Source organism: Callospermophilus lateralis, chromosome 7 (genome assembly GCF_048772815.1).
Source record: "Callospermophilus lateralis isolate mCalLat2 chromosome 7, mCalLat2.hap1, whole genome shotgun sequence".
In the NCBI taxonomy this organism is placed as follows: domain Eukaryota; kingdom Metazoa; phylum Chordata; class Mammalia; order Rodentia; family Sciuridae; genus Callospermophilus; species Callospermophilus lateralis.
In genome coordinates, this window is record NC_135311.1 from 109,133,551 (window position 1) to 109,160,661 (window position 27,111).

Consider the following 27,111-nt stretch of genomic DNA (forward strand, 5'->3'; position numbering starts at 1 on the left):
GAATTTGCAGGGAAATGGATGGCACTAGAGCAGATTATGCTTAGTGAAGCTAGCCAATTCCTAAAAAACAAATATGTCTTCTTTGAAATAATGAGAGCAACTAAGAACAGAGCAGGGAGGAAGAGCAGGAAGAAAAGATTAACATTAAACAGTGACATGAGGAGGGAGGGAAAGGGAGAGAAAAGGGAAATTGCATGGAAATGGAGGGAGACCCTCATTGTTATACAAAATTACATATAAGAGGTTGTGAGGGGAATGGGAAAATAAACAAGGAGAGAAATGAATTACAGTAGATGGGGTAGAGAGAGAAGATGGGAGGGGAGGGGAGGGGGGATAGTAGAGGATAGGAAAGGTAGCAGAATACAACAGTTACTAATAGGGCATTATGTAAAAATGTGGATGTGTAACGGATGTGATTCTGCAATCTGTATTTGGGGTAAAAATGGGAGTTCATAACCCACTTGAATCTAATGTATGAAATATGATATATCAAGAGCTTTGTAATGTTTTTAACAACCAATTAAAAAAAAAAGATGACGACTTTTGAGTTCTCACGGAGTTCCCGTTGAGTTCCAGTTGAGCTCTTGCAGGGATTCCTGAAGAGTTTGCTGTTGGTTGGTGAAGTTCCTGTGATGGGAGGTCCGGTTGGTGTGGTTGTTCCTGGAAGAGCCTTGTAGGTGGCGTTCGGGAGAGTTCCCGGGGAGTGTGCTAGTGGAGTTCGGAAATAAAGTTTGTTCCTGCTTGAGTGGCTCGTGATTTGTGCCTAGCCAGACTGCGGCAGCACTTGCCTGTAATCCCAGCAGCTCAGGAGGCTGAGGCAGGAGGATCAAGAGTTCAAAGCAAGCCTCAGCAATTTAGGGAGGCCCTAAGTAACTCAGTTAGACCCTGTCTCTAAGTAAAATATAAAAAAGGGCTAGGGATGTGGCTCAGTGGTTAAGCTCCCTGGGTTCAATCATCAGTACAAAAAAAAATTAAAAAAAAATTACAACTAAAAAGTGGAATTTATGGGAGGCAAAAGTGAAAATTTGTTAACTAACAAACAGCTTTAATTTTTGGAGAGGAAAATTGATACAATCTCTAGTTGATATATTCAAGATAATAGAAGTACATTGCTAAAAGTCTTAATATAAATAGGTATTATTTATTGGGTTCATAATATATACTAGCCACTATTTATTTGTTTGTTTGTTTTGGTACCAGAGATTGAACCCAAAGGTGCTTAACCACTAAGCAACATCCCCAGCCCTTCTTATTTTTTATTTTGAAACAGGGTCTCATTAAATTGCTTAGGGCCTCAATAAATTGCTGAGTCTGGCATGAATTTATGATCCTCCTGCCTCAGCCTCCCAAGACCCTGGGTGTTGAGAGCCACAGCAGAAGGGGCCCCAGCAAACTTTCAGACTGCCAGCTGATGAGCTGAAGGGGTCCCAGCAAACTTTCAGACTGCCAGCTGATGATTGGCTCACAGCGGCCCCAGCAACATCTAGCTGATTGGCTCCTCTGCGGTGATGCTCATTGGGCTGTTTCCCTGCCCTTTCAGACCACGGAGCTGCTCATTGGGGGACTTTTTTGGCTCCGCCCATGCAACCCAGCCAATCGGCCTCAAGAGCAGGAGGATTGTGGAAGGAAGAGGTTGTTGGGGTGTGTGGCTTGTGGGAAGCCGGTGGTGGCAGTTGGGCTCTGAGGGTTTTTTCCTGAGGAGCTGTTTTGTTTATCTTGTGTGGTTCTAAAAATAAAGTTAGTTTCTTTTGACAAGTGGCTCCTGAATTGTGCCCAGCCAGCCTCCCAAGACCCTGGGATTATAGGTATGTTCCACAGCACCTACCTGCCAGTCACTATTGTAAAACCTTTATGTATATAAACACATTTAATTACACAAAGTATGTGCAATTTTATTTCTTGGTGTGCTGGTGATCAAATCAAGGCTTGCATGTTAAACAAGTGCTCTATCACTGAGCTAAACCCCGGCCCTAGTAGGTACAATTTTTATCTCCCTTTATAGGTTATTCTCTAGAGGAATAAAATAATACCATGATTTACAAAACACTAGGAAAGGGAGAGAGGAGAAAAACTGGGAGGTGACACATGTGAAATTTTTACTGTTCATAGAAGTCATCAGATACTGACTAAATTTATTAAATCAAAACCGGGTGCAGTGTCACACACCTGTAATCCCAGCAGCTCCAGAGGCTGAGACAGGAGAATTTCGAGTTCAAAGCCAACCTCAGCAAAAGTGAAGTGTTAAGCAACTCGGTGAGACCCTGTCTCTAAATAAAATACAAAATAGGGCTGGGAAGTGACTCAGTGGTTGAGTGCCCCTGAGTTCAATCCTCAGTACCAAAAAAAAAAAAAAAAAAAAAAGATTTTAAGATGCTTATTTGAAATTATAATGATAACCATCAACAGCAGTTAAAAATAGAAATATCAAATTAAAAGAGAACTAAAAATGTGTAGTTGGATTCATAGTGTTCAACTACCATTATAATTGGTTGTATGTGTATTTGTGTGGGTTTCCTTTAGCTACTTCATTATTGTGAACCTGATTTGTCCTTCCTGTCTCAGCTGAAATATTCCCTCCCCTACATTGCTAAAGCTCCCTGTGCTTTCCTGCCAGATTTATCACCATAATATTACAATTGGGAGTTTACATGTCTGTTGGGACTCTCCTTAAGAGAGGGACTGTGATGGTTTTTTTGTGATACTGGGGATTAAATCCAGAGGTGCTTTACCACTGAGCCACATCCCCAGCTCCTTTTATATTTTATTTAGAGACAAGGTCTTGCTAAGTTGCCTAGGGAAGAGGTCTGGGGATATAACTTAGAGGTAGAGCCCTTGAGTAGTATGCACTTGGCCAAGGAAAGGAGCTTTCTCTGGTGAGAGTCTTCTAGCTGTATCATAAAATGGCAGAAAGCATCATGTGGTGAGAGAGAGCAAGATTTCAAAATTGAAGACTCAAACCCTTTTTAAATGGGCATTAATCAATGCATGAGTTTAAAGCCCTTTTCTGACCAGAATACCCTCCAATTGATCTCACTCCCAATACTGTTGAATTCGGGATTAAGTTTGCAACACATGTTTTGGGATGATGATGAACCCAGCCTAATTCCATTTTAAAATTGGGAGCCATCTCTTCACAAGGTCAAGAAAAATTAATTTCTGTTTTACTGTAAAATGCTAAGATTTTTATTTGGCCTGACCATATTTTGATGCTTTAAAAACTTACTCGGAATTCTTGCCCATGCTTTGAACTTACCTGTGCCTGGCTCTCCTTGACTAGATAACAACCCTCTCTGAAATCCCAACTGCTTCTCATTAACTCTGATGTTGAAATCTAAGTTTGCTCCGTACCTTGAGATGTTATGTCATGTAGATCATTAACCTGCTGTCTGCACTTATATTAACTTGCCTGAACCCTGTCAGCTGTAAGTTCCAAAGACAACCCCCTTTGTAACTTTTTATGTTATAAAAACTTCCCTGCAATCAGACCAGCTGCTGTTCTCTGATATGGCTTTTGGGGCAGACAGTTGCTGGCCAGCTCATTTGTGTAAACAATATAAACTTGCTTTAATTTGGTTTAAATTGCAGTCTGTGCTCTTTTCTTTGCGTTGTGGGTTCAACAGTGACACATTCAAATCATAGGAGTTGTCACAAAGTTATTCATAATACTTCCTTTTTATTCTTTTACTGTCAGATCTCTAATGAATAAAAGCATTCTATTTTTTTTTTCCTTTTTAGTACCAGTAATTAAACAGGGGCTCTTAACCACTAAACCACATCCCCAGCCCTTTTTAATATTTTATTTAGAGACAGGGTCTCACTGAGTTGCTTAGGGCCTCTCTGATTTGTTGAGTCTGGCTTTAAACTCTCAATCCTCCTGCTTCAGCCTCCTGAGCTGCTGAGATTACAGGCATGTGCCACCACACCTGGCTCTTTCATTCTTGATATTGGTAATTTTTGTTCTTTAAAAAAAATCTTGATAAGTTTAGTTAGGTTTTATCAATTTTGTTGATTATTCAAAGAACCTATTTTTCCCTTTTTAAAAAAATTTGGGGCTTGGAGTATAACTCAGTGGTGGAACACATGCTTAGCATGCTTGAAGTCCTAGATTTAATCCAAAAAATAAATAACAATAAATTTTTATTTATTCTTTCTAGAAATATATGCCAGTAGGGTGTATTCTGATATATTATACATACAGGATTCCCATTATTATGGTTGTATATGATGTGGAGTTACATTGGTCATGTATTAATATATAAGGATAAGGATAGGAAAGTAATGGAGGTGACGGCCAGTGGCCAGCTTCTCATTGTGGGGTTCTTCTTCCTGCCCAGGAGAGTGTAAGCCACCCTAAGACTTAAAGTCTCAAATAATTAGTGAATAACAAAACACAAATGGCCAGAAATATATTTATAAAAATGAAGCCCCTGATAGATTAATCCACGTGGGTGCTGGAATCAGACAAAGAAAAAATGGAACTAGACAAAGAAAAAATATTTAAGGGGGTACACATCAAAGGCAGGGATAAGGTTTTAAGGAAGGAGTCTTGCTTCCTAATGTCTAGCAGTCAGCAAGTTGATTGGCATCTTCTCAGATCACACCCATCTCAGGTGCTATGTGGTATCTCTGCAGAGCTTGAGGGGAAAGTTCACCTGCATCAGGCAGTGGGGGTGTCGTGGGAGGTTCCCAATGCCAGACTTATCCTCTCATTAGGCTACAATGCGCAACATAGTTCACACACAGCCCACGCTGCTGGTGACAGGAAAGATATGTCCGAGATTCATTCTACTGTCTTTTTTATTCCTGTCCCCATCCCCACCCCAACTTCCCTTTATTCCCTTGTCTAGTACAATTAACTTCTACTTTCCTCTCCTTGGTTGTGGTTTAGCTTAATTTTTTTTTAATTTTTATTTTATTTTTTTACTTGGGAATGAAACCAGTACTGGGATTAACCACTGAGTCACAACCCCTGCCCCCTTTTAAAAATATTTTATTTAGAAACAGGGTCTCACTGAATTGCTTTGGACCTCACTAAGTTGCTGAGGCTGGCTTTGAACTCCTAATCCTCCTGCTTTAGCCTCCAGAGCCACTGGGATTACAGATCCTCACCACTGTGCCCAGCTGGTTCACGTAATTTTTTTTTTTTTTGGTGGGGGGGTACTGGGGATTGAACTCAGGGGTTCTCAACCATTGAGCCACATTCCCAGCCCTATATTTGTATTTTTATTTAGAGACAGGGTCTACACTGAGTTGCTTAGTGCCCAACCTCACATTTGCTGAGGCTAGCTTTGAACTTGCAATCCTCCTGCTTCAGCTCCCCAAGCTGCTGGGATTATAGGCATGCACCACCAGGTCTGGCTCGCAGTATCCATCTTTTTTTTTTTAAGTAGCCTTTTAAAAAATATGTATTCTTTTATAACTTTAATTATTTTTTTATGAGGAGCTGAGGATAGAACCCAATGCCTCACCCATGCTAGGCAATACTCTACCACTGAGCTACAGCCCAAGTCCTCACAGTATCCCTCTTAACAAAGGTTTCCTGGATCATTGTATCAAGAATGACAGAACAAATCTGGAAACAAGACACCACTTCTACTAACATTTCAAAGCATGTGACAACAAAGCAAGTTGTCACATGGCCATGCTTAACTGTGGGTGGAATGGGGAAGACATCCCACAATATGCCCAAGGGGAGTAACCAGGAATATGTGAAAAGTCCTAGCATCTATCATATCCACAAAACTGATCTCATGGTCACTATGAATCGTGGTTGTGAACCACAGTTCAGATAACACTGGTTTAAAGGCTTGTTTTGATTTTTGTATTTGTCATGCTGGGGATTGAACCCAAGGGGCTTGTGTATGCTAGCAAGCACTCTACCAGTGAGTTCAGTTTAAAGGTTTCTTTTTGTTTTTCTGGTACCGGAGATTGAACACAGGGGCACTTAACCACGGAGCTACGTCCCCACACCTTTTTATTTTTTGAGACAGGGTCTTGCTAAATTGCTTAGGGCCTTGCTAAATTACTGACTGGATTTGAACTTGCAATCCTCCTGTCTCAGCCTCGAGTTGATGGGATTACAGGTGATAAAGAATTGTTATGTTGATTTACAATCTGACTCACTATTAACTCCCTTCTGCTGTCCCAAGATCTGCCACTAGGGATGCTCAAAACACATCTTCTCCCCAACCTTTGTGAGGCCAGGGCAAAAGAACAGTCTGTGTTGATAATGAATAATTGGTCAGGAAAATGGAAGCTGATTCAAGGGAAATAAAATTCTAATATCTCCTGAGCATTTACCCCTCCTCCATCCTGTTGCTAAGGTCAACTGCATCCAAGGAACTGTTATTCCCAACAAGGAGTTGTTAATGAGCAGCCCCTTGGTGGCTCCTTTCCCACTCTTACGATGGGAGGAAGGGGGCATGAAAACAAAGGAAATCTGAAATCCATAAGAAATCCATAAATCTGAAATCCAGGACACCCCTACTCCTTCGCGCACCAACTTGGACCCACTTCTCTGTGGAGGAGTCTCTTTAAATAGAACTTTTTACTTTTTTTTTTTTTTTTAAAGAAAGAGAGGGAGAGAGAATTTTTTAATATTTATTTTTCAGTTTTCAGTGGACACAACATCTTTTATTTTTATGTCGTGCTGAGGATGGAACCCAGGGCCCTGGGCATGCTAGGCGAGCGCGTTACCGCTTGAGCCACATCCCCAGCCCTAGAACTTTTTACTTTTGCCTTGGCATTTCTCTGGGACTCAATGGGAACATTGGTAATATCTCTGGTCTCATTAGAACAGTCCTATTTGGAGATGGCCTCTCTCTTCCCTAAATCTGCCCTTCTCCAGGCATAACAATTGTCAGTTGTTCTTCCCAGAATGGGCCTTCCTATTTCCTTTCCATCCTGTTTACTCTCCTCAGGCTACAACTGAGTTTGCCAATATGCCTCTTAAAGTATAGCCTCAAAATATGTTGAGCACCTTGGAGTTTATCAGTTCCCACTTTTTAAGAGAGATGAGGGATGAATAAACTTAAGGATAGGAGTGACCTTCAGAAGCTTTTTCTGTAGAGCCAGTTATTTAATTTCCTCATTCAGCAAATGCAACTGATAATCATATTCCTAGTGGGAGGCCCATGAAATCTGATCAGTTTGTTTTCCAGTTTAAAACCCCTACAATGATATCTAATTACTCTGGATAAAATGCTCATTCCTTTACCAAATTTGGAAGGCCTGGTGTAACTGGCTTTTGCCTGTTTCTCTAGCCTTGTATTTTAGAGCCATTTCTTTCTCTCACTGTTGCAAGTTATTGGACCTTGTTTGTGTCCTGGAATATACTCTCTTGCCTTAGTGTTACTGTTGGGATGTCCAGCTGAAATCCAGGTCCTTGGTGTCCTAAACAAAGAATTGAGCAAGACACACAGAGGTTAACAGGCAAAGTACAAAATAATTGAAGATGAAAGTAGCATTCTGTTAGGTAGAGCAGAGTGGGCCAAGAGAGAAAAAGGCTCATGGCCTCAGTGGCTGAAAATAGGGTCTTATAATGCTGAGCTGAGGCGTTCTCTTCCCTAAATGGACCTCATTGAAGACCTTACCCCATTTGTTCCCATTGGTTACTTTATGATTCCTGATTAGACTTTTCTTCACTCTCCACTCCCCTTGGGAATTGTCACGGTCATGACTGTTCTTGTCTTGTTCTCCAGTGGCTTCTTTCTTACACCCTGTTCTCCACCACTCTGGTGTCCCTGAACTCCTACCTAGTAGGGGCACCAGTACTGGAATGGAACCCAGGCGCACTTTACCACTGAGTTACTTCCCTGGTTCTTTTTATGTTTTATTTGACATACGATTTGGCTAAATTGCTAAGGTTAGCCTGGAATTTGGAATCCTCCTTGCTGAGATTACCTGCATGTGTGCCACCATATCCAGCTTGGAGCTTCACACTCTTAGGACCCATTCTTCCTGTTAGAGCATTTCACATACCCTCCTCTGCCTCACTAAATTGATTCCTCTTCATCCTCAGATTTTTTAAAAAATATTTATTCTTAAGTTTTAGGTGGACACAATATCTTTATTTTACATTTGTGTGGTGCTGAGGATCGAACTCAGTGCCTCGTGCATGCTAGGCGAGCACTCTACCACTGAGCCACAACCTCAGCCCTCATCCTCAGATGTGTTAAAAAATCTCTTCCAGGCTGGGGTTGTAGCTCAGTAGTAGAGTGCTTGCCTAGCATGTGCAAGGCACTGGGTTCAATTCTCAGCACCACATATAAATAAATAAAATTAAGGTCCATCGACAATTAAAAAATATATGTATTATATATATATATATAAATCTCTTCCTCCAGATTAGGTTAGGTCTCTCAGGCATATATGCTCTTTATACTTCTCTCAGGACTTTGTAATTTGCTTGAAATTAACTGTAATTAATTGGTAATTACTTGTCTATTTTGCCCCAACAAAAAGGATCTTGTCCATTCTGTTCACAATCTATTTAATATTTATGATTAGGCCTAGAGCATAAGAGGTACTCAAATATGTATTGACTACCTATAATACATACCTAGCATGTTGGAGTTTGGAGATGCAAAGACAAATATTACCTTCCTTCCCTCAATATTTCTTAGCCTAGAAATGGGGTAAAGGCGAAAAAGCAAACACAAGGAAGTACTGTATCCATAGTACACACAGAAGCAGGATCAATCAGATTGCTTTAGAGGGCTTCTTAGAGCAGGTGCAAATTTGCTCTTTGAGCAAGAAGAGCAGAAGGAATAGGGCACCTGACAGAGAAGACAATGTGACACGACTCCGAGGCATCACAGAGGCAAGTTTTACTTGAGATGGATACAATCTCTGAAAAAAAGGATTAGGGGATAGGAGAATGAAACAATCAACAACCAGGGGTCATCGCAGAGTTTGGACTTGATCCTACAAACACAGAGAACAAAGAATTGAAAACAGATTAATCACACTGTCAGGTTTGGATTTTTGTTTTTGTTTGTTTCTATTTTTGCAGTAGGGGGGATTGAATCCAGGATCTCACATATGCTCAGCCTGCACTCTATCACTGAACTATACCCCCAGTCCCCTGTTTTGGGATTTTATCATGCCAGTTAATAAATAATAAGTAATTTATCAAATGTAAGTGTTAATGGGGGGGGTACTAGGGATTTAACCCACAGTCACTTTACCACTAAACTACATCCCCAGCCCTTTAAAAAAAAAAAAAAAATTTTTTTTTAAAACCCAGGGATGCTTAACCATTGAGCCACATCCTCAGCCGGTTTTTATTTTTTATTTTGAGACAGAGTCTTGTTAAGTTGCTTAGGGCCTCACTAAATTGCTAAGAATGGCTTTTAAATTGAAATACTCCTGCCTCAGGCTCCTGAGCTGCTGGGATTACAGGCAAGCACCATTATACCGAGCATAAATGTTAAATTTAAAAAAAGAATTTTTTTTAGTTGTATGTTGACACAATACCTTTATTTTTTAAATTCATTTTTATGTGGTGCTGAGGATCAAACCAAGAGCTTCACACATACAAGACAAGCACTCTACCACTGAGGCACAACCCCAGCCCCATAAATGTTAAATTTTGACTTAAACTTATTTACCCTGCAAAATTAGTAGCTTAAAACAATCACCATTTTATTTGCTTATGTTTCTGAAGTCAATTTAGGCTGGTCTTGACTGGGGTCATACACACAGTTGAGGCCATCTGACTGCTGTTCTGAGGTTGAAAGGTTGAAAGACTGCTTCTGTCACAGGTTTCCAGGAGGATGACCCAGGCTTTTTCACATGCAACTGAAGAGTTCTAAGATGATAGTGGAAGCTGCAAGACTTTTTGGTGCCAAGGCTCAAAAAGCCGTATGGTATGTCTTCCACCAGATTTTACTGGACAAAACAAATCATTATATCAACCCAGATTCAAAAGGTAGAAAAAAATTCTATTTTTTTGATGAGAAAAGCAGCAAAGTATTGGGACAGGATGGGAGAAATTACTAACATAAGCAACCATACAACAAAGGGTGTTACAGGGACCATAAGGGAGAATTACGATTAGAGTCACAGAAAACAATTTTGAAGTATTGCCACTGTTCAGTGAGAAATGAAAAGACCTCACCCAACACATGAACATAGAAAGGAAAGGGAGAAATAAAGATATTTCAAGAAAGAAATTTCAGCCAGGTGTGGTGGTATATGCCTAAAATCCCAGTGATTTGGGAGGTTAAGGCAAGAGGACCCCAATCTCAATACCCGATTCAACAATTTAGCAAGGCCCTAAGCAATTTAGTGAGACCCTGTCTCAAAATAAAAAATAAAAAGAGTGTAGCTCATTGGTTAAAAAACAAATAAACAAACAAAAACCCTGGGTTAAATCCCTAGTACCAAAAAATAAAAGAATATATATATATATATATATATATATATATATATATATATATATATATATATATCTGTGAAGATAAGAAACAAATTAAGTATGTAAACTAATGCTCTCTTAGTGCGGGCATGGCTAAGAAACATGTTCAGTACACAATAATTTATTGCCACTGCTATTATTACTAATGAGAAGTCATCATGGGTAACTACAATTTCTAGTTAAATTGGGTAGCAACATAGATGGTGGAGATAAAGAATGCAGATGGGAAGGGCAGACTGGCAGGGGAGAAAGTGATGATTTGAATTGAGGTGGATGGTGGTGGGGTGGGGAGGCCCTCTGCTTGTTTCCCTCACACAGTACTGGGGATTGAACTCTGGAGTGCTTTACCACTGAGGTACACCCCGCTCCTTTTTTTTTTTTTTTTTTTTTTCAGTTTGAGACAGGATCTCATTAAGTTACCAAAGTTGGCCTCTAAGTTGCAATCATTCTGCTTGAGCCTCCCAGGTCTCTGGATTAAAAGTATGTGCCACTCTTTCTGTCTGGCTCTTCTTGTCCCCTATTCTTCCACTAAAGGCCATCAAATCCTGAGATCTTCTAATCCCTATTTTTTTTTTTTTTTTTTTGAGAGAGAGAATTTTTTTAAATATTTTTTTTTAAGCTTTCGGTGGACAGCATATTTATTTCATTTTTTTAATATGGTGCTGAGGATCGAACCCAGCGCCCCACGTATGCCAGGTGAGCACGCTACTGCTTGAGCCACATCCCCAGCCTAATTTTTGTTTTTTGAGAGAGAGAGAGAGAGAATTTTTTTTAATATTTATTTTTTAGTTTTCGGCGGACACAACATCTTTATTTGTATGTGGTGCTGAGGATCGAACCCGGGCCGCACGCACGCCAGGCGAGTGCGCTACCGCTTGAGCCACATCCCCAGCGCCCCGCCCCGCTAAATTTTTAACTAGGGGCTTATAGATGAGATTTAGGGAGTGCCAAACACTTGAAATTACATGTAAAATGCTGTAGTGATCTTAAATTTTTTCCCTAAAAGGGCCAAAGCTTTCAGTTTCTCATGAAGATTTGTGACCCAAAATGATGAAAACTACAGATCCAAACTCTCTCCAGTATTAAACATGGCTGCCAAAACACCTGGTCCCCCACTATAGTTGAGCTGTTGTATGTCACAGGGAAAGAAACTCATGAACAAGACTGTAGCAACATTGCCCAGGTTCTTGATATGGCTGGTCCCACAGCCCACATTAAGCCATATTTGAAATATTATACACTGCGGCCTTGGTTTTCAACCCACTTCTTTCTTTTTAGAGGGACTCAGGTATACAATGTTGGACAAATCATAATCCTCACAATGTGTTTTTACCACTTTTATCACACAAAACTTACTTTTATGCATAGCGTTTTCAATAATGTAATAAGCACCACACATGAAAACTAGAACCTTGAAAGTGACCTCATTTTATGTTTCCTCCAGCCTCATCCTATCACCCTACCCATAGGAACCATTATCCTCAATCCTAGTGATAATTATTCTTTCCTTTTCACCATAATATATATACTCATAACTTCATGGATAGAATAACTATTGATAGATTCATAGCTGAAAAGGACCACTAGGAGATGGCAGAAACTGTAGGAAGAAGACCTAGTTGAAAGCAGTAGGTCCTTAAGGGTGTGACATTGGGGAACTGTATTTTGTCCCTAGTCCCTTCCCCTCTATCTGTCCCTGCTTCCCAGCTGCCATGAGGTAGCAGCTTTACTCCACCATATTCTTCCCACTATGATTTTCTGCTTTACTTTAGGCCGAAATAATGAAGCCAGCTGACCTTGTACTGACTTCTGAATCCATGAGCCAAAATAAATCTTTTCTCCTTTAAGTTGGCTTTCCCAGGTATTTTTGTCACAGTGAAAGAAACTTGACTAATGCAATTATATATTATATGATTCCATTTTTTTGTGTTTGTGTGTGGTGCTGGGGATTGAACCCAGGATCTTGTACATGAGAGGCAAGCATTCTACCCAGCTATATCCTGAGCCATGATTCCATTTATATATACAAAAATTTCCCAATGTCAGGAATTTGAAAGGATTCACTAATCTTCATAGAACTCAACCACCTAAGATTTTAATTTAAGCAAAGGAAATAGGGCAGTAAGAGAAAGACTGGGCAGGTAAACATCAGAAATCTGAGAGACACGCCTATAATCCCAGCAACTCTGGAGGCTGAGGCAAGGGGATGGCAAATTGAAAGCCAGCCTCAGCAACTTAGTGAAGTCCTAAGCAATTTAGAGAGACCCTGCCTCAAAATAAAAAATGAAAATAGCTGGGGATTGTGGGAGACCAACCTTGCATGTGACTGAGTCACATGCCCCGGCTGGGTGCTGAGGCGCTCAGTCACTGAAATGTGGCAGAGCTTTCCCCACCCTTCTTGGGTTTGAGGGTCGGTGTCTCATGCATGGATGTATCTTGCTACGGCCCCATGGGTGAAGCTATGCTCACCTGTTCCTTTGTAATATAATCCCTTGCCCTGTTTAGGATAGAATCTTCCATGGAAGATGTATGTGTTCCCTTCTCTTACTGTACTCTAGGGTGTGGCCTACCCAGGTGTCAGTCAACCTGCTGACAGTGGACATCATGAAGATAGACTCAACCCCCTGAAACCTGACCCCTTGCCTCATTTGAATAGCTTCTCAATAAAAGGGGTCAGTGAGATCCAACATGGCGGCGGGCACGGAGAGATCAAGTCTCTGACCTCCTCAACTGCACGGGCATAGGGAGTCGTAAACTGTCTAAATGCTGTTTGCTCAGGATCACTAGGCAATGCTGAGCTGACATGGATCTGCGGCGAACAGTCCGGGCCTCGCAGAACACACACTGAGCACGGATTGCCTGCATTCAAGCTCCCGTTCGCCTGCTTCTCGCAGCCAAACCGCTGTGACTCAGCACTAACAATCCCACCAAAACAACTGTTCGGCCCTTCGGATCCTACGGAGGTAAATGCCAACCGAGCCTTCATAGGCAGTGGCCACAGATTGAAACGGGGCTTGGGAGAGACAGTCAGGACCCACCCGTTGCATTGGTCACCTGGCAAAGGGAACGAACTGTCACCATTTGCATGGGATACCACCATGGCAAAGAACTGACATCACCAAAACTCGGCAGAGGAGATAAATTCATTGAAACCAGCGGCAACAGGTGTGTAATCCCCTAGCCTTCCCTCTCCACACAGTGGGGAAACCTTAAGGGCCCCTCCCAGCTCTCCCGTGAGTGCGATACCAGACCAAGGGAATCAGGAGTGGCGTGGGACTCCTGGCTACCACTCCCACCAGTGCTGACAACTGAGGTCCCTTGCACCAGCTACCCGGGGTGTGGTTACCAGAGGGCAAGCAAATTCGCTGGGGGTTCTCAGCCCCAAGCTCTATAAACGTAGGGTCTGAGGGAATGGCAAACAGGGAGAGTGTGCCAAGGAGTTCATGAAAACAGGGCTCCCAGGAGCAGCAGACCTGGCGTGTAGCCAGTATTGTGGTGAGCATCACCGATGAGCCAGGCCTGGCTTGAGGAAACACAAGAGAAGGCCCTAGGCACTCAGGATTGGAGACCCGCCCAGTCTGGGAAGAAGAGCTGCTGCACAGTGATTGGTTCCCACCTATTGAGAGGAGAAGCTTGGCCCAGTGGGCACAGCTCCACCTACTGGAAGAGAAGTTGATCAAGCTCTGAGACTGCATTTATTAATTGTTTTTTCTTCATTTTCATTTTTTTGTTGTTTTTTAAGTATTTTTTTTTAATTTTTTAAAAATTTTTTTATTTTATTTTTTTAATTTTAATTTTAATTTTATTATTATTTTTTTCTTTTTTTATTTTCAATATTTTTCTTTTGTCTTTTCATTTCTTTTCAATTCTCTTCTTCCCCCTTCCTTGAATTCTACCTGTTTACTCTCATTCTCTTTAGTGACTTCTTCCCTTCCCTTCTAATACCTTTCCTCCCAAGCATCAAATAGATTTATAGGAGTAAACAGTAACTCAGCAGTCAAACAGAACAAGAAGTATCATGAGCAGCATGAAAAAGCAAGGAAGAAAAGGAGTACAAACAATGCAGGACAGCCTAAATATTCAAGAGGACCTAGAGTCATCAGAAAAATGGTCATATAAAGAACTCAAGGAATACCTTAGACAGATGGAATGGAACCTTAAAGAGGATACGAGACAGCAAATTCAAACAGTGAAAGAACTCATTGAAAATGAATTACATAAACAGATAAAAGAAGAAGTTAAGCATCTTTATCAGGAGATAGAGATTATAAAAACAATCAAACAATAATTCTAGAAATGAAAGAAACTATAAACCAAATTAAAAACTCAAATGAGAGTATCACTAACATAGTGGAGCAAGTAGAAGCCAGAACATCAGATAATGAAGACAAAATATATTATCTTGAAAAGAGTCTAGCCAACTCAGAAAGGCTGGTAAAAAATCACGAGACAAGCATCCAAGAGATATGGGATAACATAAAAAAACCAAACTTACGAGTCATCGGGATAGAGGAAGGTATAGAGATTCAAACCAAGGGAATGAGTAACCTGCTGAATGAAATAATTACAGAAAACTTTCCAGAAAGAAAAAAGGAAATGGATATACAAATTGTAGATGCACACAAAATCACAGTAGACCAATGCCAAGACACATTGTTATGAAGATATCCAATATACAAAATAAAGAGAAAATATTAAAAGCTACAAGAGAAAGGAGACAGATTACATTCAGGGATAAATCAATAAGGTTAACAATGGATTTTTCATCACAGACACTGAAAGCAAGAAGATCCTGGAGCAACGTATTTCAAACACTGAAAGACAATGGATGCCAACCAAGAATTCTGTATCCAGCAAAATTAAGCTTCAGGTATGACAACAAAATAAAAATCTTTCATGATAAACAAAAGCTAAAAGAATTTGCAGCCAGAAAACCAGCATTGCAAAGCGTCTTGAGCAAAACACTACACGAAGAAGAAATGAAAAACAATAACCAAAACCATCAGTGGGAAGTGCCTCGATAAAGACAGAGGGCGGGGGGAAAGGTAATCATGGAGAAGCAAACTAAATTTAAAAAAATTGAATAATCAAACAAGGCTGGAGTACAAAACATATATCAATAGTAACTAAACATTAATGCCTTAAACTCTCCAATAAAGCGACATAGGCTGATAACATGGATTAAAAAAAAACAAATCCAACAATATGCTGCCTCCAGGAGACACATCTGATTGGAAAAGACGTACACAGGCCGAAGGTGAAAGGATGGGAAAAAATATACCACGCACACGGTCCTCGTAAGCAAGCAGGGGTGGCCATCCTCATATCGAATAAAATCGACTTCAAGACTAAGTTAATTAAAAGGGATAAGGAAGGACATTATATACTGTTAAAAGGAACCACTCACCAACAAGACATAACAATTATCAATATTTATGCACCAAATAATGGTGCATCGACGTTCATAAAACAAATTCTCCTCAAGTTCAAGAATCAAATAGACCACAACACAAGAATTATGGGTGACTTCAACACACCTCTCTCACCATTAGACAGATCCTCCAAACAAAAGTTGAATAAAGAAACTGTAGAAATCAATATCACAATCAATAACCTAGACTTAACTGACATATATAGAATATATCAACCATCATCAAGTGGATATACTTTTTTCTCAGAAGCACATGGATCCTTCTCAAAAATAGACCATATATTATGCCATAGGGCAAACCTCAGTAAATATAAAGGGGTGGAGATAATACCATGCATTTTATCTGATCATAATGGAATGAAACTAAAAATCAATGATAGAAGAAGGAAGGAAAAATCCTACATCACATGGAAAATGAACAATATGTTACTGAATGATCAATGGGTTACAGAAGACATAAAGGAGGAAATCAAAAAATTCTTAGAGATAAATGAAAATACAAACACAACATATCAGAATCTATGGGACACAATGAAAGCAGTTTTAAGAGGGAAATTCATCACCTGGAGGTCATTCCTCAAAAAAAGGAAAAACCAACAAATAAATGAGCTCACACTTCATCTCAAAGCCCTAGAAAAGGAAGAGCAAAACAACAGCAAATGTAGCAGAAGGCAAGAAATAATTAAAATCAGAGCGGAAATCAACGAAATTGAAACAAAAGAAACTATTGAAAAAATTAACAAAACTAAAAGTTGGTTCTTCGAAAAAATAAACAAGATCGACAGACCCTTAGCCATACTAACGAAGAGAAGAAGAGAGAGAACTCAAATTACTAGCATATGGGATGAAAAAGGCAATATCACAACAGATGCTACAGAAATACAGAAGACAATTAGAAATTATTTTGAAAACCTATATTCCAATAAAATAGAAGATAGTGAAGACATCGATAAATTTCTTAAGTCATATGATTTACCCAGACTGAGTCAGGAGGATACACACAATTTGAACAGACCAATATCAATGGATGAAATAGAAGAAGCAATCAAAAGACTACCAACCAAGAAAAGCCCAGGACCAGATGGGTATACAGCGGAGTTTTACAAAACCTTTAAAGAAGAATTAATACCAATACTTTTCAAGTTATTTCAGGAAATAGAAAAAGAGGGAGCTCTTCCAAATTCATTCTATGAGGCCAACATCACCCTGATTCCGAAACCAGACAAAGACACCTCAAAGAAAGAAAACTACAGACCAATATCTCTGATGAACCTAGATGCGAAAATCCTCAATAAAATTCTGGCGAATCGGATACAAAGGCACATCAAAAAAATTGTGCACCATGATCAAGTGGGATTCATCCCTGGGATGCAAGGATGGTTCAATATACGGAAATCAATAAATGTTATTCACCACATCAATAGATTTAAAGATAAGAACCGTATGATCATCTCGATAGACGCAGAAAAAGCATTCGACAAAGTACAGCATCCCTTTATGTTCAAAACATTAGAAAAACTAGGGATAACAGGAACTTACCTCGACATTATAAAAGCAATCTATGCTAAGCCTCAGGCTAGCATTATTCTGAATGGAGGAAAAATTGAAGGCATTCCCTCTAAAATCTGGAACAAGACAGGGATGCCCTCTATCACCACTTCTATTCAACATAGTTCTCGAAACACTGGCCAGAGCAATTAGACAGACGAAAGAAATTAAAGGCATAAAAATAGGAAAAGAAGAACTTAAATTATCACTATTTGTGGGTAACATGATTCTATGCCTAGAAGACCCAAAAGGGTCTACAAAAAAACTACTAGAACTAATAAATGAATTCAGCAAAGTGGCAGGATATAAAATCAACACGCATAAATCAAAGGCATTTCTGTATATCAGCGACAAAACTTCTGAAACGGAAATGAGGAAAAACACTTCATTCACAATATCCTCAAAAAAAAAAATAAATAAAATACTTGGGAATCAAAAGATGTGAAAGATTTATACAATGAAAACTACAGAACCCTAACAAGAGAAGCAGAAGAAGATCTTAGAAGATGGAAAAATATACCCTGTTCATGGATAGGCAGAACTAACAACATCAAAATGGCGATATTACCAAAAGTTCTCTATAGGTTTAATGAAATGCCAATCAAAATCCCAACGCATTTCTTGTAGAAATAGATAAAGCAATCATGAAATTCATATGGAAAAATAAAAGACCCAGACTAGCAAAAGCAATTCTAAGCAGGAAGTGTGAATCAGGCGGTATAGCGATACCAGATTTCAAACTATATTACAGAGCAATAGTAACAAAAACAGCATGGTACTGGTACCAAAACAGGCGGGTAGACCAATGGTACAGAATAGAGGACACAGAGACTAATCCACAGAGTTACAACTATCTTATATTTGATAAAGGGTCTAAAAGCATGCAATGGAGGAAGGATAGCATCTTCAACAAATGGTGTTGGGAAAACTGGAAATCCATATGCAACAAAATGAAACTGAATCCCCTCCTCTCGCCATGCACAAAAAGTTAACTCAAAATGGATCAAGGAGCTTGATATCAAATCAGAGACTCTGCGTCTGATAGAAGAAAAAGTTGGCTCCGATCTACATATTGTGGGGTTGGGCTCCAAATTCCTTAATAGGACACCCATAGCACAAGAGTTAATAACAAGAATCAACAAATGGGACTTACTTAAACTAAAAAGTTTTTTTCTCAGCAAGAGAAACAATAAGAGAGGTAAATAGGGAGCCTACATCATGGGAACAAATTTTTACTCCCCACACTTCAGATAGAGCCCTAATATCCAGAGTATACAAAGAACTCAAAAAATTAGACAATAAGATAACAAATAACCCAATCAACAAATGGGCCAAGGACCTGAACAGACACTTCTCAGAGGAGGACATACAATCAATCAACAAGTACATGAAAAAATGCTCACCATCTCTAGCAGTCAGAGAAATGCAAATCAAAACCACCCTAAGATACCATCTCACTCCAGTAAGATTGGCAGCCATTATGAAGTCAAACAACAACAAGTGCTGGCGAGGATGTGGGGAAAAGGGTACTCTTGTACATTGCTGGTGGGACTGCAAGTTGGTGCAGCCAATTTGGAAAGCAGTATGGGGATTCCTGGGAAAGCTGGGAATGGAACCACCATTTATTTGACCCAGCTATTGCCCCTCTCGAACTATTCCCTGAAGACCTTAAAAGAGCGTACTACAGGGATACTGCCACATCGATGTTCATAGCACCACAATTCACAATAGCTAGACTGTGGAACCAACCCAGATACCCTTCAATAGATGAATGGATAAAAAAAAGGTGGCATTTATACACCATGGAGTATTACGCAGCACTAAAAAATGACAAAATCATGGAATTTGCAGGGAAATGGATGGCACTAGAGCAGATTATGCTTAGTGAAGCTAGCCAATCCCTAAAAAACAAATACCAAATGTCTTCTTTGAAATAATGAGAGCAACTAAGAACAGAGCAGGGAGGAAGAGCAGGAAGAAAAGATTAACATTAAACAGTGACATGAGGTGGGAGGGAAAGGGAGAGAAAAGGGAAATTGCATGGAAATGGAGGGAGACCCTCATTGTTATACAAATTACATATAAGAGGTTGTGAGGGGAATGGGAAAATAAACAAGGAGAGAAATGAATTACAGTAGATGGGGTAGAGAGAGAAGATGGGAGGGGAGGGGAGTGGGGATAGTAGAGGATAGGAAAGGTAGCAGAATACAACAGTTACTAATAGGGCATTATGTAAAAATGTGGATGTGTAACGGATGTGATTCTGCAATCTGTATTTGGGGTAAAAATGGGAGTTCATAACCCACTTGAATCTAATGTATGAAATATGATATGTCAAGAGCTTTGTAATGTTTTGAACAACCAATATAAAAATTAAAAAATAATAAATAAATAAATAAATAAAAATAGAAGGGGTCAGTGCGTGCTCTCACTCCCTCTTTCTGCAGACCTTTAAAGGTTAGAGGAGCTGTTACAGCGATCCCAAAGAAAAAGGTATTTGTGTCTCTTGTGTGGTTATTCTGTGCAGCCGAGTTAACCCAGTTCAACTGGAGTGACCCCCGAGTCTTTTTGTCGTGAACAGAAACCCAGCAGGGGATGTGTCTCAGTGTTAAGCATCTAAGTGGTCCCTGGGTTCAATCCCTGGTAACAAAAAAAAAAAAAAAAAAAAAGAAAGAAAGAAAGAAAAGAAATTTGAGAAACATCCCATGTATGTACAGGTTCTTTATTTACACATGAACTGCACTGAGAGGGTTTTTGGTTAAATCACCTAGAACCCTGATGTATGTGAGAAATTTTGGCTTTGGGAAAGCTCAAATCAGAAGTGCCTAGGAAGTTTTTTGTGTTACTCTGACCACAGAACCTACCCAGAGACATGTAACTAGTCAAATCAGTTACAAACGCTCAGTAAAGAAAGTGATTCTGGCAGCGGGGGTGGGGGGGGCAGAGGATCTTCGGACTTCAAGTAAAACATTATAATGCCCTTCTCTTGACCAAGAGTGAAAAACTAGAGATCCAGATGTCCTGAGAGAAGTAAACAAATAAAATTGAAAAATAAAACAAAAAATCAAACAAAAAAAAAAAGATGTCCCCAACCTGGGCACAATGGCACACAGCTGTAATCCTAGTGACTCAGGAGGCTAAGGCAGGAGGATCAAAAGTTCAAAGCCAGCCTCAGCAACTTAGCGAGGCTCTAAGCAACTAGCGAGAACTTGTGTCAAAATAAAAAATAAAAAGGACTGGGGATGTGGCTCAATGGTTTAGCAACTCTGGGGTTCAATCCCTGGTACCAAAAAAAAAAAAAAAAAAAAAAGTCCCCAAAGAAGATGAAGCTTTTACAGTCTAATTATAAATCAACTCTGTCTTCTACAACATGAAATTTTGGAAGAGACAAAACTATAGTGACAGAAAACAGATCAAGGGTTATCTGGGAACAGAAACAGGGAATGGGGATTGAGTACAAAGGAGCACAAGGAATCTTTTTAGCAGATGAAATTACTGTCTACATCTTGTTGGTGATCGTGGCTATACTATTATATACAATTATCAAAATTCACTAAACAGCACATTTTAAACTAATGGATTACACAGTATATAAATAATAACAAAAAGAAAAACACTTTTCTTTAAAAAAAAAGGCATCATACTATACTTACTCTTTTGGGATTAAATTTTTTTGCTTCATGTTTTATTGCTAAAATTCATTCATATTATTACATTTCTGTATTAGTCAACTCTTTGTTGCTGTGACCAAAATGCATGAAAAGAACAATTTAGGGGGCTGGGGACGTGGCTCAAGCGGTAGCGTGCTCGCCTGGCATGCGCGGGGCGCTGGGTTCTATCCTCAGTACCACATAAAAATAAAATAAAGATGTTGTATCCACCGAAAACTAAAAAATAAATATTAAAAAATTATCTCTCTCTTAAAAAAAAAAAAAGAACAACTTAGGGGCTGGAGCTGTGGCTCAGTGGTAGACTACTTGCCTAGCATGTATGAGGCACTGGATTCAATTCTCAGCACTGCATATAAATAAAGTACATTGACAATTAAAGTACATTAACAACTTAGAGGAGGCAAAGTTAATTTGGCTCATGGTTTCAGAAGTTCAGTTCATGACCAGCCATGAACTCCATCGATCTGGGCCTAAGGTGAGGTAAAGAATCATGGCAGAGGGGTGTGGTAGAGATCTCAGGACAGTTGGAGAACAGAAAAGAGGAGGAGCAAGGGGGATAAAATACAATCCCAAGGGCACACCCCCAGGACCCACCTCCTCCAGTCATGCTCCATTTGCCACCAGTAGTTTTTCAAAGTATTCATCTATTAAATGAATTAATCCACTAATTAATTAATTAATCCACTCTCACAATCTAACCATTTCACCTCTGAATATTCTTGCATTGTCTATCACATGTGCTTATGGGGGAACACCTCATATCCAAACCATAATAGTACTGCTATAGTTCATTTGTTTTTATTTTGACAACTATATTTTTCTTTTCTTTGTTTGGCACTAGGGATTGAAACCAGGGGCGCTTAAGAACTGAGCCATATCCCTGGCCCTTTTTTTAAATTTGATTTTGAGACAGGGTCTCGCTAAGTTGCTGAGGCTGGCTTTGAATTCATGATCCCCCTGCCTCAGCCTCCCAAGCCACTGGGATTACAGGCATGCGCCGCTGTGCCCGGCTACCACTACATAATATTTCATTGTGTGGCTATTTCAGTTAATTCACCCACTCTTTTATTTCATGGACATTTGGATTATTTCCTGGCTTTTGCTTTTGTGAACAGGCTGCTTTGAACATCCTTCACGTGTGCCCTGGTGTACACGTATGAGTTTCTCTGGGATTTATACTTAGTATGGAATAACTGGGTACAGGGTAAGTGAATATTCAATTACAGGAGATAGTAGCTTTGTGGCACTCACTGTAATCCCAGCAATTTAGAAGGCTGAGGTGAGAGGGTCACAAGTTCATGGCCAGCCTGCACAATTTAGGGAGAACCTGTTCCAAAAATAAAAAAGTGTTGGGCCGGGCATGGTGGTGCTCTCCTGTAATCCCAGGGGCTTGGGAGGCTGAGGCAGGAGGATTGTGAGTTCAAAGCCAGCCTTAGCAAAAGTGAGGTGCTAAGCAACTCAGTGAGACCCTGTCTCTAAATAAAATACAAAACTGGGCTGGGGATGTGGCTCAATGATCAAGTGCCCCGAGTTCAAACCCTAGTACCTCTCCCTAAAAAAAAAAAAAGTGCTGGGGATGTTGCTCAGTAGTAAAGTGCCCTTGGGTTAAATTCTCAATACCACAAATTAATTATAAGAGAGAATCAAACTGGATTCCAAAGTAGTTCTCTACTTTTCTTACCTGAGGTGGTGCCCCCAATTAGAATGAGATTACAGGGACAGGAAAGCCTCTCCTTTTGAACTATTATTACTTAATATTCACATAGCACCAGACCGGTCCAAGAGGCCAAGGACCAAAACAGCAAGTAGAAACCATATGCATAAAAGCTGGTTGAGGTCCTCAGAGTACCAGCCAAGCTCCTGGAGTTCTACCTTCTTAGCTTCACTTGATTTGAAGTCTAAAAGATCTTTCAGAGCCTAGTGACAATGCAAATCCTAAGAATGAAAAAGGCTTAAGCTCACTAAAGTCTTTTTCATCTGACATCTTTAACAGTCAAATAAGGATTAACAAGAAAAGCATAAAGGGCAAAAGGAATGGCAGCAAGCGGTAGAAGAGGAATAGGGACAACAAGAAGAGACAAGAAACCTTCAGGTATTCTAAAGTCATGCACCCTTTCTTGCACAAGGGTCAGTTTTTCAGAATAACAATGACAACAAAATTTAATGAAAAAAATTTTCAGGTAACCACAAGCAATTTTTAATCTTCCTGCCACTAAAGGTTACCATTTTTTGGCTAATATTACAAAGATGTAAATAGCATGCAGTCAATAAATTATATAGTGTTGTCCCCAAATACACATTATATGAGGTGAAAACCTATGATGCTGGGGGAAGAGTTCAGAGGGATTTTGAAATAGGCCAAAGAGCAGGTACTAGAATTTGATTACAGACGAGAAACAAGAACAAAAAAAAATCTGGTACAAAAGAAAACAAAACATTAGGATATTCCTAGGCACTCAGAAAGCAAAAGGAGGTGAGTTGTCATTCTGAAGGCTGTAGAGGTCTGATTATCTCCCAGTTCTATATATCTCCCAGTTATATAGTTCTCAGAGCTCCCTAGCTTCCTGAAATACAGAAGTCCACAGAATACTTACTATTAAGAAACACACAAAAGTATGATATCCCTATGGCAGAAGCAGCTTCTCTATATACATTTGACAGCAGAAGGAATGGTCAGAATTACTAAGCTAAGGAGAGCTTTCTCAATGAGTAAGTAAGCAGATTATTGTGCACTGGCTTAACGTTTTTAGTTACTTATTCCTTAAATTAGATCATAGGCCATATGGAGAAACTAGGGGGGCTTGCTGAACTATCAACTAATTAAGCAGAACTCACCTCAAGTGTGAGAGGAACTCTATAATCAGACGCCAGTCTCAAACACCAGTCTGAGATCCTGAACTTGGCCACCAAGGAGTTAGTGTTCAGCAGCTACATTTGGTACAAATGCAACTATAACAGTACTTGCACTGACATAAAGCCCCTGATATATCCCCAGCTCTATGGAACTTCAACAATTTTATTTGCTAAATGCTTCTTCACAAGTATACAGCTTACAGTGTAGGTTTCTCATTGTTTTTTTTTTCCTTCTAACCTCCAAATGGGACAGGCACCATTAGCATAAGCTTGGCAATAGGGGAAGGGTAATAAGTGAGTTAGAAACCTGTTGATACTTCACAATTGAGCGGTAGGACGAACTCCTACTTCCTACTGCTTAAAACTGCAGAAAAAACTCAGGATGGAGATGGGATCTAGAGTGCATCTCTGTCACTGTCTCAGTTTCCAGTGCCTCCAATAGAGTACATCCTTTGTCTTCCTACTGCAGGGACAAGTGATGCTAGGTTAGCCTACGCATTTTGCAGAAGTACATAGGCCCAAAATTGGCCATGAGGTTTGGTATTACCAGCTCCCCAACCTGGCAGGATGGGAAGAAACAGAATGTGTCCATGAAAAGTTTTCGGAAGTGAGACAGGTCTTCCACCTGAACTTTGATGCTATATTGATTGGCCAGAAGTTCGATGGTACCTTGCACCACATACTCATTCTGTAAGTGTGAGAGGGAGCAGGTAGAATAGACAACATGGCCTCCCGGTTTGGTGGCAAGGAGTCCAGCCCTGAAACCAGAAAGAGAAAGAAGCAATTTCTATTGAGCTTCCCAGCAATGGAAGAGCAACATAAACAGCTGGAAACACATGTAGGGGAGTTCTAATAAGTGATAGATAGCTGGATTGGAGAGACTCTGAAGTCCCTTTCATGATGACTCTTTCTGAAAAATCATCCTTTTATTTATTTATTTATTTATTTATTTATCTATTTTGGTGTGGGCAGGTTAAGGAGTAGGATTTATTCAAATGAGAAGAAAAGAAACCAAGCTTCCACAGGGTAAAAAGGGACCAGAAAGTGTTTGCCAGCAAAGTCTTTTTTTTTTTTTTTTTGGTACCAGGGATTTAACCCAGGGGTATTGAGTCACATCCTCAGCCCTTTTTATTTTGAGACAGGGTCTTGCTAAATTGCTATGGCCCTGCTTAGTTGTTGAGGTTGGCCTCAAACTTGCAATCCTCCTGCCTCAGCCTCTCGAGTTGCTGGGATGAGCCTGAAAACTCATTTTTTAAAAAATATTTTTTTAGTTATAGATGAACACAATATATTTCTTTTATTTATATGTGGTGCTGAGGATTGAACTCAGGGCCTCACACGTCTGAGGTAAATGCTCTACCACTGAGCTATGACCCCAGCTGAAAAGTCATTCTTAAGGCATAGAGCAATACAGCCTTACTCCATAGGATCTCTTCTAAGAAGGCTCTTTAAATGATCCCTTGAATCCTGACTGGTTGTGAACTAAATCCTGATATTGGCTATAGATTGAGTCAACCCTATAGAGCACTGACCTTAATAGCTATTTTTCTTTATCTTAAAGAGACATGGGCTCAGCTGGAGTAGTGGCACATGCCTATAGTTCCAGCTACTCAGAGGCTGAGGCAGGAGGATCACAAGTCTGAGCCCAGACTCAGCAACTCAGTGAGACCCTGTCTCAAAATTTTAAAAAAGATTTATCTTTTTAAAGGGCTGGTGATTTATCTCAGTGGTAGAGCACCACCAGTTTCAATCTTCAGTGCCACTAAATAAAGAAAGAAACAAATAAAAATAAAGAGATGGAGTCTCACAGTGCTGCCCAGGCTAGAGGCCAGGCTGGCCTCAAATTCCTAATGATTCTCCTGTATCATTCTACATTATTCCCAAGTAGATAGGTCTACAGAAGTGATCCATCATGCCCTGCAGTAACTATTTTTCAAACATATGCTATTCACTAATACTGAGGGTAAAACAACATGAATAAATCTGCAACCCACCCTGGCATGTATGTCCTTACCAGATAGAGTTTTAATGTTCCAGAAAAGGACCAGCGCATGATGTCTGACTCCTCCCAGCAGATCTCCAGACATAAGACCTTTCTATGGGTGATAATCTTGGAAACAGCTTCCAGAACCCCAATCTCCCAAGTGAGCAGACTCCTCTGAGTTTTTTTTTTTTAATTTATTTTTTAGTTATAGGTGGATACAATATCTTTATTTTATTTTTATGTGGTGCTGAGGATCGAACCCAGTTCCTCAAGCATGGTAGGTGAGCACTCTACCTCTGAGCCACAACCTAGCCCTCCTCTGAGTTTTTATAAATTTATCACTCACGCAAGAAGCTGCACCTGCAGCATAGGCAACATCTGTCGCTCCTTCTTCCTTGACCGTTGAAAAATGTTGTTCTCTTCTTCATGAAGGGAGTGGCGGTCTGTGGTACAGGGTACATCCACCAGCACCTGCCAAACATGTTAAAGGTGAAGTATAGAATCTCCTTACAGGGTGTTTGCTCCTACTTGGGACCAGAGTTGTTTTTGGCTCCTGGCCTAAAAGGTTTCATGGAATGTTCCCTCTGCTCATCCATCTATCCGAGTACCTAACCAATACTTCTCATTTTAACCTGGTAGACATTTGTGAAATAATAATTGGGATGCCAAGTATGTAGTGCACATCTCTAATCCCAGTGACTAAGGAGGCTGAGGCAGGAGGATCAACAAGTTCAAGGCCAGCTTCAGCAACACAGCAAGGCCCTAAGCAATTTATCAAGAACCTGCCTCAAGGACTGGGGATGTGGCTCAAGCGGTATCCTGCTTGCCTGGCATGTGTGCAGCCTGGGTTCGATCCTCAGCACCACATAGAAACAAAGATGCTTTGTTCCCCGAAAACCAAAAAATAAATATTAAAAAATTCTCTCTCTCTCTCAAAAAAAAAAAAAAAAAAAAAAAAAAAGAACCTGCCTCAAAATAAAAAATAAAAAGGGGCTGGGGATGTGGCTCAGTGGTAAAATGTCCCTGGGTTCAATCCTTCGCACTCAAAACAACAATAGCAAAGAGGCTGAGGCAGGAGTATCTTGAGTTCAAGGCCAGCTTCAGCAACTTAGTGAGGCAGACCATGCCTCAAAATAAAAAATAAAAAAGGTTGGGGGGCTGGGGACATAACTCAGTTGGTACAGTGTTTGCCTTGCATGCATAA

General features: G+C 40.0%; 1 protein-coding gene across 7 annotated transcripts in view; it reads right to left on the reverse strand.

The window, feature by feature from the left end:
• The window catches only part of Nsun4 (NOP2/Sun RNA methyltransferase 4), a 62,454-nt gene that overhangs the window by 8,026 nt on the left and 27,317 nt on the right, over positions 1-27,111 (reverse strand). For 3 of the 7 annotated variants that reach the window (XM_077109929.1, XM_076860478.2, XM_076860480.2), the window contains 2 exons: positions 26,254-26,378; positions 23,244-24,681 (listed from right to left, as the gene is read on the reverse strand). In XM_077109929.1, coding sequence (XP_076966044.1) covers positions 24,405-24,681; positions 26,254-26,378 — 402 coding nt within the window. In that variant the 3' untranslated portion in view covers positions 23,244-24,404. Of the gene's footprint in view, positions 1-6,554; positions 7,393-8,226; positions 8,926-23,243; positions 24,682-26,253; positions 26,379-27,111 lie in introns of those variants that run through there. The other 4 variants (XM_076860479.2, XM_076860481.2, XM_076860482.2 and 1 more) reach the window with 4 other exon arrangements.